Source organism: Centropristis striata, chromosome 6 (assembly GCF_030273125.1).
Source record: "Centropristis striata isolate RG_2023a ecotype Rhode Island chromosome 6, C.striata_1.0, whole genome shotgun sequence".
NCBI classification, from domain to species: Eukaryota; Metazoa; Chordata; class Actinopteri; order Perciformes; family Serranidae; genus Centropristis; species Centropristis striata.
Window position 1 is genome coordinate 33455650 of NC_081522.1, and position 13193 is coordinate 33468842.

The following is a 13193-nucleotide window of genomic DNA, read 5'->3' on the forward strand; positions in this document are numbered from 1 at the left end:
GAACTTCACTGCTTCTTACTGTTGTTTACCGTTTCATTATTAAATTGGAATTAAAATAATGTACTGTACTTTAAAAATGCATTCACTCTAATGGCATTATATGTAACAGGTTAGCAGTAATAAAGGGATTACATTGTGTTTTTGGAGTTTGGGTTTCCCCTTCCAGAAAGGAAGGCAACTTCAGACACGCCGTTTCATTTCCTCATTGATTCAAAGCCAGCACCTGTACACAAACAATCAGCAGGTTACTGTATGTCAGAATCAGAAACCTGTTTGGATTTTAGTTTGTTACTCAATGACTGTGCAATGTAATCTTCTATATAATATCAGCGATGCAGAACATATCAGAAAAGCTATAGTTTGCAGAGTGAAAAGGAAAGTGACCCTGGCACTGAAACATCTACTACACTTTGAAAAAAACTGTTTTATGAGTTATATTTGCTTAAATCAGTCAATTATGAATAAAATGAAAGAAGCAATGAGCCAGTTACACCTCAGTTCTACCTGAACTATGTTCTTATATTTTGTTTTCAGCTGTCTTTTGCCAGCAGGATTACAACTAAATGAATACATTTTAGGTTCAATTCAAAACCATTATTTTCACCTGTAATATTACACTTGTGATTAAATCTTATTCTCCTCTCTCCTTTGCAGCTGCAAACAGTGCTTTTGCTTCTACTTTTTTTTAGATCTAAAATTGTGTTCTAACTCACTGTACGATCGCGTGAGGATTTACAATTCAACGATTTGTTTTAGCTGTTGCCATGGTGAATTGTAATATCACAGCTCCATTAATGATGCCTTTTGAACTATTTCAAATCAGCTTTTCTGGAACCAGAAACCCAGAGTTTCCCATCTGAGGGTAAATCAACTCAGAGTTCAGGGATAGGCTCAGGGTTAGGTGAACTTTCTACCTGGAACGGGGCCCAGGACTTGACTGCAGGATGAGCTGTCTTAGTGAATCAGGTGCCGAACACATTCAGACTGAGGCCATGAAGCTACAGCAAATATTTGCCTTGCACCATTTTCTCAGTTAATTTAGTTCAATTAGTCGGGTGCAATATGACAAACACATTCATGGTGATATTCCTTACATTCCATCAATATGTAATAACAGTTGTGTTTTTTCACCCTTCTTGTCCTCAGAGTGTAGATATGTCTGCTGCTGCCAGCTGTCTGCTGACTGAAGATCAGTTTCTGTGCTCCATCTGTCTGGATGTGTTCACTGATCCAGTCACCATACCATGTGGACACAACTTCTGCAAAACCTGCATCACTAAACACTGGGATATTAATGTCCCCTATCAGTGTCCCAACTGTAAAAAGGTTTTCTACACAAGACCTGAGCTGCAGGTCAATACTTTCATCTCTGAGATGGCTGCTCAGTTCAGACAGTCAGCTCAACAGAAAGCCAGCAGCAGCAGCAGCTCAGAGCAGCAAGTTTCTGAACCAGAAGTTCCCTGTGACGTCTGCACTGGAACCAAACTGAAGGCCCTGAAGTCCTGCCTGGTGTGTCTGGAGTCCTACTGTGAGACTCATCTACAGCGCCATCTGACAGCGTCAGGCCTGAAAAGACATCAGCTGATCGACCCTGTGGAGAACCTGGAAGGCAGGATGTGTCCGAAGCACGATAAACTGCTGGAGCTGTTCTGTAAGACCGACCAGATGTGTGTCTGCATCCTCTGCATTGTTTCAGACCACAAGACACATGATGTTGTTCCTCTGAAAGAAGGATATGAAGGAAAGAAGGCTAAGCTTGAGGGTGAAATTCAGCAGATGATTCAGAAGAGACGACTGAAGATTGAAGAGATCAAACACTCAGTGGAGCTCAGTAAGGAAGATGCAGACAGAGAGACAGCAGATGGTGTTCAGGTCTTCACCGCTCTGAAGGAGTCTGTTGAGAGAAGCCAGGCCGAGCTCATCGACACGATCAAAGAGAAGCAGAGAAAGACAGAGAAACAGGCTGAAGACTTCATCAAAGAGCTGGAACAGGAAATCTCTGAGCTGAAGAAGAGAAGCACGGAGGTGGAGCAGCTCCTACAGTCTGAAGACCACCTCCACCTCCCCCAAAGCTTCACCTCTGTGAACGCTGCTCCACCCATCAAAGACTGGACAGAAGTCAGCGTCCATATATCTTCATATGAGGGGACTGTGGTGAGAGCTGTGAATCAGCTGGAGGAGACGCTCCGTAAACAGATGAAGAAGCTGCTTGCTGAGGCTGAGCTGAAGAGGGTCCAGCAGTCTGCAGTGGATCTGACACTCGATCCTGATACAGCAAATCCCTGGCTCATCCTGTCTGATGATGGAAAACAAGTTAGCTGTGGTAATGTAAAGAACAATCTCCCAGACAACCCAGAGAGATTTACTTGTTATGGTAATGTGTTCTCAAAGCAGAGTTTCTCTTCAGGAAGATTTTACCACGAGGTTCAGGTTAAAGGGAAGACTGAGTGGGGTTTAGGAGTGGCCAGAGAGTCGATCAACAGGAAGGGACTCATCACACTGGCACCTCAGTATGGTTACTGGACAATATTGTTGAGGAATGAAAATGAATACAAAGCTCTTGCTGGCCCTGCAGTCCGTCTCTCTCTGCAGTCTCGTCCTGAGAAGGTGGGGGTGTTTGTGGATTATGAGGAGGGTCTGGTCTCCTTTTATGACGTTGATGCTGCAGCTCTTATCTACTCCTTTACTGGCTGCTTCTTCACTGAGAAACTCTACCCATACTTCAGTCCATGTAATAACAATGCTGGTAAAAACTCTGCCCCTCTGGTCATCTCTCCTGTCAATAGCACTGATTAGAACAACCGTTTGATTTTCTACAGAAGACAACAGATTTTAAGACAATGATAGACTAAATTAGAAAATATGAAATGTACTTTAATGAATGTATTACCTGCCTTCAAGACTGCTCAATCGTCAGCAACAATGGACTTTTACCATTTTAAATTAAAGAACAAATTAAGAGATCTCTTTCTAGAACCTTTTCTGGGGTAAATTTTGTACATATTTATTAGTACATTATTATTAGTTTTGCACATCAGAGAAAATTTGTCTGCCTGCTGTGTTTTTATTTCAAATTGTTTTCATCTCTCTATAGACTGTAAAGTTTGAACAAATTGAATAAATTCCCAAATGAATAAAAACTTTCCACTTAATTTCTCTTAAAGCACCTCAAAATTGTACCATATTTACTGAGAAATATTCTACTTTTACTTCTCTACATTTAACAGCTATAGTTCGTTTTTCAAATTAAGATAACAAAACATGATCCGTTTATAAAATATGATAAGTTGCTACAGAAAAAAACTATCAAAATGATATCAAGGAGTAAGAATTAATTAGACAACAAAGTATTTCTTACGTATGAATACATCAATAATAATAATCCAATAATTATATAGTATGACTGACTACTTTTACCACTTTGAGTACAGGTTGTTGCTTGTACTTATGTACTTGTATTAACTTGAGTGTTTTCTTTTTTCTAGTTGTCTGATAGCTTTAGTTCCTTTTCAGTTTTTTGTCCCTTTCCTGTCCCATTAATATCACGTATCTCCAGATGTGATGATGAATGTTTGTAATAGAATTAAGGATGAAATGTTCCTTTATTATGTTTAGAAAATTCTCCAACATCTACAGCTAAATTAACTCTTTAAAATCCCTCTCAGATCAGCTGGAAAATGCATCGTCACAAAGCTGGGGGGAAAATGCAGTTTTTCTGACTTTTTAGAGATACGTTACAAAGATTTGACAAATCTTACAGAATATGATGCATTGCTGTAGATTAAACTAGCCAACAGCATATAAAGGAGTTAAAAGCAGCACAACCTCAAACATCTACAGCTGTAAAATGCAACGTTCACATTAATGCAGCAGTAATATTATATAAAAACTTCTTATATGATATTGAGCAGTAAAAAATGCCCTTTGTTTTCATACTTTAACTATACTTTAGCAACAGACACATAGTTTTACTCTTTAAAAACCCTCTTTAATCAGCTGCAAAATGCATTGTCACAAAGCTGAAAACAGCTTTTTTTTATGACTTTTTAGAGACATGTGTTGCTCACAGGACAGCAATGCTAAAAATAATTTAATAGAATATGATTCATTGCTGTAGATTAAACTACCCAAAAGCATCAAGGAGTTAAAATTAGCACAACCTTAAACATCAACAGCAATAAAATGCAACACACACATTAATGGAGCAGTAATATTAACACAAATACATCTTATATAATAATAAAACACTGAAAGGGATTATTTAACTGCACAATTTAAAATACTTTTAAAGGCTTGGAATGCAGGACTTTAACTTGTAGTGGAGTCTTTTCACAGTGTGGCATTAGTGCTTTACTTTAGGATCTGAACACTTCAAGTCAGCATGTAACGCTTGTGATTCGTTACATTGTTACAATAATATTATTTTACCAAATTGTGGCTTCACTTTAACAATTTAATATAGGAATTGTCATTTATTCCTTTATTTAAGTTTCTTCTCAGTTATGACTAACTGTCAATCTAGATAATAAAATAAATATTTGCTATTCGTTCTCTGTATGGATTTGTTTGTGTTTTATAAAGGATTTGAACCTGAGCCAGACCACACAATAATAACAACATTTATACAACAAATAAACACTCTGGTATCAGATCGATCCTCGTTGTCCGCTGATACACAAGATCAGATATCGGTTCTAGGATGAAAAAAAATGGTATTGGAACAGGAGAAAGGAGCAAAAAATGTCCCATAAATAATGAATCCCAACCATGCACCTAAGGAAGTGTATAAAGAAATGAGAATAGATGAATAAGAAAATAAGAATAGGTGTACAAAGAACAGAAACATATACTTTTCTCTTTTGTACTCACCATGTGTCTCTGCCTTCTGCTGTATCTATATATTATTAGAGGATAAAAACAATTCTTTTATAAAGTGTGTCATAATGTCAGTTGTCCAGCAGATGGCGGAGTCACACCACAGATCAGAACAAGAGTTTATAGTAAATGACTTTATTGAAAGGCTGAACAGAAAACACTCACATGTCAGTCAGAAGTTTTAAAAACTTTAACAGACACACTTTATGTACATTTATTTAATTCTACACAATAAATACTAATAACAACTTTGTTGAACACTAAAATTTACTTAGATAGAAACTTTTTCTTTCAGCAGGACTCAGGTTTAGCGGTGACCTTTGACCTGCAGGCGGTTCAGGCGGGGTTGGCGTTGGGCCGTGTGGACGAGGGTCTGGTGATGGTGCTGTGGCAGATCTGATAGCAGGTTTGGTTCTGTCCCCCGTCGTCCTCTGCTCCGTACGCCGTCAGACACAAATCCATCCACGGACGCTCACCTGATGCAGACACAAGATCAACATTTAACACCTGAGATCAACTTCACACACTCAACACGTTTCCACCACTTTCACAGAGAAACGCTGAAGATAACTCGTGTTCACAAATCAACTCTGTTTACTGTTGTCTATTGTCTTGCCATTTACTCTTAGAAATGTCTGTTTATTGCTCCGATGTTGTCTCTTTACCTAAATGTTGTGATCTTTATGCCGTGGTTCAGCGAGTGGTGTATATTTGATGTATTTTTCACCAGAAAACTCCTCAGAGTTTTGAATAAAATGACAAATGCACAACTTTACGTGTAAGAAGGTATTTCTCAATGCTGGAAAAAAGAAACATTACATTTACTCAAGTACTGTACTTGACTGAAACATTTTTCCTTTCGATTTCCATTTTATGTTAGCATACTTCTGCCACAGTTCAGAGGTAAATACTGTATTATTTACTCCACTACATTTGTCTGACAGCTTCAGTTACTTTTCAGATTACAGTTTTTTATCCCCTTCCTATAAAAAACAACAACATATGTCTCCAGATTTGGCAGGTCTGACTGCCAAAGCCATCCGACCTCTGCAACTCATCCAGAATGCAGCTGCTCGATTGGTCTTCAATCTTCCCAAATTTTCACACACAACACCCCTCCTCCGCTCCCTCCACTGGCTACCGGTGGCTGCGCGGATACATTTCAAGACTCTAGCTCTGGCGTACTCTGCTGCTAATGGTTCAGGTCCTACTTACATCCAGGACCTTGTCAAACTCTACACCCCTGCCCGTCCTCTCCGCTCTGCATCAGCCAAACAGCTGGCGACTCCCACCTTGCGTGGGTCAACTCGCCTCAAAACCTCCTCCAGACTTTTCTCTGTCTTGGCTCACAAATGGTGGAACGAGCTCCCTACCGACATCAGGACCTCAGACAGCCTGTGATCTTCCGCTGCAGACTGAAGACCTACCTCTTCCAACAATACCTCGGTTAAGTCATGGTCACCTAACATATATATTTAAAAAAAAAAAAAAAAAAAAAAAAATGCTCTTCTTCTTTTCTTCTTTAACATATAGCACTCCTTTAGCGATGACAGTTGGCTCTTAAAGTTCTGCACTTACTTGATTCCTGTGGTCTATGTCTAGTACCTTCAGGTTGAATGCACTTATTGTAAGTCGCTTTGGACAAAAGCGTCTGCTAAATGACATGTAATGTAATGTAATGTCCAGATGTGTTGATTTTGAATGTTTGTGATAAACTGAAGGATGAAGTGTTCCTTTATGTGTTGAGAAAATTCTCCTACTTTTTCAGCTAAATGTGACCGGGTGAGCCATTTCCCTCCTGGTCACTGCATGGCGTTGTGCCAGCCGTGTGCAGGTTAATTGGGGCGTGGCGGTGTGTGTGTGTGATTAAAACAGGTGTGTTGGTCACCACTCTCCCTTTTCTGATTTTACACTGCGGCGCGTCTGGTGTGTCGGTCGCTGTGCATGTCCGTGTCTCCTCGTCGCAACATTAAGGTAGGCATCCCGTCCTAACTGCCGTCTTATGTTACTTTTATTTGGCCCTGGGGCTTCATCCTCCCGCTCCGTTGCAGTGGCATGGAGCGACGGTGAGCCGGAGGGGGCGAGCAGTTCGGTCGGAGCGCGTGCTTGGGTGCAGTAGAGCTCAGAGGTAGGCTGCTCTTAACTGTCTGCTGTTGCAGTTTGCCTCTCAGTGCGCTAGTTGTGACACTCTCTCTCTTTGTCGCTGTACAGCGGGGCGCTGTAACCAGCGTCTCCCACTCTCCTAGTTCTGCACTTATCCGTTTGGCGTCCTGGTGTGTATCCGGTCATCGGCCACCATGACGAGGTCTGCTGCTGTCCTGGCTCTGCTAAGTGTGGACTGAGAAGCTCCACTGTCTCGGGTCACTCCACGTGCCCACAGTTTCGGTCCTTTGTGGACGAGATTCAGACAAATTAAAGCCAAGTTTGGCTCGCCCGTCACCTGTCTTTTTAATTAGTTTTTATAAGCCAATATTAATTTTAAAGAGTAAATATTTCGTTGTTTAATTAAGCTTGTTTCTGTTTAGGGTTTGATTAAAAATAGTTTGGGGTTATTTTTCTTATTATATTAGGTTGATAATTATATCCTTTGGTTTAATGTTTGATTTGTTTTAAATAAAATTGATGTACTGTGAAACCACGACCTCTGGCCCGCGTGTGTGATTCCGGACCTGTGTTGACCTTTTGTAGGGCAATTTCCTGGGTTAGAATCCCAGGTGGCGTTGTTGGCAACTCACATTACACATAAACACGCATACACAGACACACTCACACCCGCTCCCGCCACATAAACAAAGTCTTTAAAAACCCTTTTGGATCAGCTAGAAAATGCATCATAACAAACCTAAAAACAGCTGTTAAAAACACACCAAAATAATAATAATAAATATGATGCATTAATGTAGATTAAACTACAATGCATCAACACATTGCACAATCTGAAACATATACAGCAGTAAAATGCAACATACAGAACAATGCAGCAGTAATATTAATCCAAAAACATCATATATAATGATACAACACCTGCTTTTCCTTGTAGTGGAGTATTTTCACAGAGCAGTTAGTACTTTTACTACAGAAAAGGATCTGAATACTTCCTCCACCTCTCACTCTTAATGACAGGTTGGGTCATACTAAAAGGGGAGAGCTGCAACCACGTCACATTTCCTGTTATAGACAGCAGAGCTGCAGTCAAGACAAGTTTCTCTGTTTCTCTCTAAAGAAACTTTCAACTGAATCCAGCAGGTTTTTCTCAACAACAGCAGCAGAATCTGTGTCAAACACTGGTGAGTAAACTGTCCTACAGAGACAAAATACACTCACTGAAGATTTACTCAAAGCTTAGTTCAAACCAGAAACTGACTGTTTTACATCTGATTAACCATTAAATGAATATTACACCATAAATATGTGTCCATTTAGATTTTTTAAATGTGTAAATTTAGTCAGAAAAAACTAACAGAGGTAAAAACCAAACCAGTGAGTGAACTCTGACTAGTTAAGTTCAGAAAGAATACACTCACAACTAGCATTAGCATTAGCTTCAGCTATGGAGACCAGGTGTCCCTCTTTATGTGAGACTGAACTGCATTTTTATCCCTCGTCCCAAATATTGATTAATTCTAGTTTGAAAAGTCAAACCACTGCAGGAGCAGCCACATTTCTAAAGTCTGGCTTATATCCAATGGGTGTGGAAAAACAGGAAGTACTGTCATCATGCGGCTGTTTGATTTCAATCGACAAACCGTCATTTATGTAACTTTATACTTTTACTTCACAACATTTTAGAAAATGTTGGACAAATATTGTACTTTCTACTCCACAACACTAAGCTGACAGCTTTAGTTACTATTCATATCAAGATTTATCATGAAAAAAATGAATGTAAAAGGATTAAGCTTTTTTTGTAATACATTACACAATATAATGGTAATAAAATTGAGTCATACCTTGACAAGAGTAAAATGCTGCTTAAACAAATGCATTAATAGTAGTAATAATCCAATAATATATGTGTTTATACAGTATATAACAATCTGAGTGTGACTTTTGATTAAGTACATTTTGATCCTGATACTTTTGTACTTTTACTTAAGTAAGGGAGCTGAATATACAGTGGCCCTGAAGTGCAAACCACACCAGCAATTCACACAACACACCAGCAATTCGCCACATTATTTTGGCATTGTTGTCCTGTAAAAAACGTCTGTTTCTAGCTTTGTAACGATATATTTTCCAGCTGATCCAAAAGGGTTTTTAAAGAGTTTATTTAGCTCTCAACACATGAAGGAACACTTCATCCTTTATCACAAACAACAGATACATGATGTTCACTGGACAAGACGGGGATGAAATACTACTCTGAAAATAAACTAAAGCTTTCAGACAAAATATAGTGAAGAAAAACTATTCAGGAAGAAAATATACAATACAATATTTCTCTCTGAGCATGAAATGAAAATACTCAATGGTAGAAGTATTGATTCCATGTACTGAAGCTCAGCAGACTTCAGAGATTCAAACATACAAGTCATAAGTCGGCTCTGCTGTTCAGGAGATACTGTAAAACCCTTCTGTCAGTGTGTCTGTGTGCATATGTTTAAGATAAGTGTATACATATGAGAAAGAGAGAAATAAAGTTAATACAAACAAGCCAGCAAAAAGAACACAGAATAATAATGATTGTAATAATATTGGCTTAATCATGCAGTATGTGTAAGTGTCAAGGCACATAGTGCAGAGTGAACCGACACAACAAATACATTTTCCGCGCAACGCAATTTGATTATATCACGTGGAGTGTCCATGTAAAGTTAACACTTCATCTCCTCTCTGCAGGTAAGTGTTTTATACTGCAAAGTGCGAAAGAATGACAGTAAAGTGTTTATCCTTCATGTCAGCTCAATGAATTTACCATAAATATCACAATACAGGCGCACTACATAGGGGCGACTGGTTTGACTATGGAGAAACGAATGACGGCAGGAACCAATCAGGAGGAGGATCAGTGTCCAATATGTACCTACCCTTTCCATTTTGATGAATTGCTGGCGTGTTGTGTGAATTGCTGGCGTGTTTTGCACTTCAGGGCCACCGTATGAATACCTTTTTGCACCACTGGTCAAGTGCAGGTTAACCTCTCACCGTCTTTACAACTTTAAGCCCAACAGGGAAACTTACAGGTCACCAAAAGTCATAAGCTATTGCAGATCTGAAAAGAATATGATGGAAACTAACCTAAAGTTAAAAAATGCAGCAACATAAACTAGTAAAATACTTTAATAGTTATTTTTTAGTTTTACTTGGGGATGGGGTTCAACACAAACTACTTTTTGTCCCACATTGGTTTGTTGGGATCTGGTCAGCCTGAATTAAGCTACTTTACAGACCTAACATTTATTTAACCATAACCACTGAGCAACTTTTTTTCTTTAATCAAAATTGGTGCTTGGGGAAATTCAGTGGTCACTAGAAATACTGCAACTTCCAGTCAGCATACTATGTGGTTTTCAGGGGTGTTCTAACTCACTGTACGATCGCGTGAGGATTTACAATTCAACGATTTGTTTTAGCTGTTGCTATGGTGAGTCGTAATATCGCGGCTCCATTAATGATGCCTTTTTATAGTAGTGGTGCACAAGCGTGACTCAGAGTGAACCTACTCTGAGTTGATTGAACTATTTCAAATCAGTTTTTCTGGAACCGGAAACTCAGAGTTTCCCATCTGAGGGTAAATCAACTCAGAGTTCAGGGATAGGCTCAGGGTTAGGTGAACTTTCTACCTGGGTGTCCAGGACTTGACTGCAGGATGAGCTGTCTTAGTGAATCAGCTGCTGAACACATTCAGACTGAGGCCACAAAGCTACTGCAAATATTTGCCTTGCACCATTTTCTCAGTTAATTTGGTTCAATTAGTCGGGTGCAATATGACAAACACATTCATGGTGATATTCCCTATATTCCATCAATATGTCATAACAGTTATGTTTTTTCACCCTTCTTGTCCTCAGACTGTAGATATGTCTGCTGCTGCCAGCTATCTGCCGACTGAAGATCAGTTTCTGTGCTCCATCTGTCTGGATTTGTTCACTGATCCAGTCACCATACCATGTGGACACAACTTCTGCAAAACCTGCATCACTGAACACTGGGATAAAAACATCCAGTGTCAGTGTCCCAACTGTAAAAATGTTTTCAACACAAGACCTGAGCTGCAGGTGAATACTGTCATCTCTGAGATGGCTGCTCAGTTCAGACAGTCAGCTCAACAGAATGCCAGCAGCAGCAGCTCAGAGCAGCAAGTTTCTAAACCAGGAGAAGTTCCCTGTGACATCTGCACTGGAACCAAACTGAAGGCTCTGAAGTCCTGCCTGGTGTGTCTGGTCTCCTACTGTGAGTTTCACATGGAGCCTCATCTGACAACATCAGGCCTGAAAAGACATCAGCTGATCGACCCTGTGGAGAACCTGGAAAGCAGGATGTGTACAGAGCACGATAAACTGCTGGAGCTGTTCTGTAAGACCGACCAGACTTGTGTCTGCATGCTCTGCACCATTTCAGCCCACATGACACACGATGTTGTTCCTCTGAAAGAAGGATATGAAGGAAAGAAGGCCGAGCTTGAGGGTGAAATTCATCAGATGATACAGGAGAGAGAGTTGAAGATTGAGGAGATCAAACACTCAGTGGAGCTCAGTAAGGAAGATGCAGACAGAGAGACAGCAGATGGTGTTCAGGTCTTCACCGCTCTGAAGGAGTCTGTTGAGAGAAGCCAGGCTGAGCTCATCGACAGGATCAAAGAGAAGCAGAGAAAAACAGAGAAACAGGCTGAAGACTTCATCAAAGAGCTGGAACAGGAAATCTCTGAGTTGAAGAAGAGAAGCACTGAGGTGGAGCAGCTCACACAGTCTGAAGACCATCTCCACCTCCTCCAAAGCCTCCTGTCTCTGAATGCTGCTCTACCCACAAAGAACTGGACAGAACTCAACGTCCGTCCGCTTCATGAGGGGACTGTAAGAAGAGCTCTGTATCAGTTGGAGGAGACGCTCAATGAAAAGATGAAGGAAGTGGTAAACACTGAGCTGAAGAGGGTTCGGCAGTCTGCAGTGGATGTGACACTTGATTATGATACAGCACATCCCAACCTCATTGTGTCTTATTACGGAAAACGAGTCCAATATCGTGATGAAAAGAAAGATGTCCCAAACAATCCAGAGAGATTTAATAGAGATGCTTATGTCTTAGCAAGGCAGAGTTTCTCTTCAGGGAGATTTTATTATGAGGTTGGTGTTAGACGGTATAATGACTGGACGTTAGGAGTGGCCAGAGAGTCGATCAACAGAAAAGGAAAGATTTATTTGAGCCCTTCGAATGGGTACTGGTCAATATGTTTGAGGAATGGAGATGAGTACAAAGCTTTTAATGAGTATCCAGTCTATCTCTCTCTCAAGTCTCATCCTGAGAAGGTGGGGGTGTTTGTGCATTATGAGGAGGGTCTGGTCTCCTTTTATGATGTTTATAATGCAGCTCTCATCTACTCCTTTACTGGTTGCAGCTTCACTGAGGAACTCTACCCATTCTTCGGTCCCAGTGACAATAAAACATCTACTTATCTGCATATCACTCCTGTCTAGGGGTGTAATGGTACAAAAAGATCATGGTTTGGTATGTACCTTGGTTTACCGTTACAGTCTTTCTCTTGTTTTAGCAGGGGGAAAAAAATGATATTAATTAATTAATTTATCATCCTTTACCTCTTATCTAAACTTGAGTCGTGAGGGGTTGGAGCCGATCCCAGCTGACACTGGGCGAGAGGCGGGGTACACCTGTACAGGTCAGACCTTCACAGTGCTGACACATAGAGACAGACAACCATTCATGCTCATATATATCACTCCTACAGGCAATCCAACCTGAGCTTTCTTACCACTTTATACCACTATATTTGAAATATCAATACATCACTACTCCTGTCAACCACACTGAGCAGAACAACCATTTGATTTTCTATTTCTCATTTAATGCAAAGAAAATGTAAATATTAAGTGTATTATGTGTATTTTTTGTTTTCGTCAGATGCTGATTAATAACATGCTGTTTTCATTTTTTATTTTAATGTGTTTTGACATTACTCCATATACAGTTAGTCTTTATTCTGTGTTACGTGTAGTCTGGGTTTTTTCATTGTTTAGTTTTTCTTAAGATTAATTGTGTTGCTTCCCATTTATCGCCCTCTTTATATACTTTAACCTCATACGGTCTAATATAAAGTAAAGACAAGTTTCTCTTCCATGTTTTCATCAGTAATCCCACCATCA

The 13193-nt window shown here is 39.9% G+C and overlaps 2 protein-coding genes across 3 annotated transcripts; both read left to right on the plus strand.

Annotated features, from left to right (window-relative positions):
- The first annotated feature begins 628 nt into the window (after nt 1-628).
- On the plus strand, nt 629-3112 carry LOC131973681 (nuclear factor 7, ovary-like). Of its 2 annotated transcripts, XM_059335736.1 has the most exons (2): nt 629-1385; nt 1833-3112. In XM_059335736.1, exons 1-2 carry the CDS (start codon nt 1063-1065, stop codon nt 2794-2796), a joined length of 1287 nt encoding a protein of 428 aa, XP_059191719.1. In that variant the 5' UTR covers nt 629-1062; the 3' UTR covers nt 2797-3112. The 2 variants fall into 2 exon arrangements, with proteins under 2 accessions (XP_059191719.1, XP_059191718.1); XM_059335735.1 differs by having other exon boundaries at nt 629-3112.
- A 4969-nt stretch (nt 3113-8081) lies between these two features.
- LOC131973945 (nuclear factor 7, ovary-like) lies at nt 8082-12775 on the plus strand. Its single transcript, XM_059336083.1, has 3 exons — nt 8082-8162; nt 10887-11125; nt 11162-12775. Exons 2-3 carry the CDS (start codon nt 10896-10898, stop codon nt 12507-12509), a joined length of 1578 nt encoding a protein of 525 aa, XP_059192066.1. The 5' UTR covers nt 8082-8162; nt 10887-10895; the 3' UTR covers nt 12510-12775.
- Nucleotides 12776-13193: the final 418 nt, after the last annotated feature.

Bases quoted from the DNA above. Each gene is read 5' to 3' on its own strand.
- LOC131973681 (XM_059335735.1), top strand. From the start codon at position 1,063: ATGACAAACACATTCATGGTGATATTCCTTACATTCCATCAATATGTA.
- LOC131973945 (XM_059336083.1), top strand. From the start codon at position 10,896: ATGTCTGCTGCTGCCAGCTATCTGCCGACTGAAGATCAGTTTCTGTGC. The intron at 11,126-11,161 runs GTTCAGACAGTC...TGCCAGCAGCAG, and splicing joins ATCTCTGAGATGGCTGCTCA to CAGCTCAGAGCAGCAAGTTT.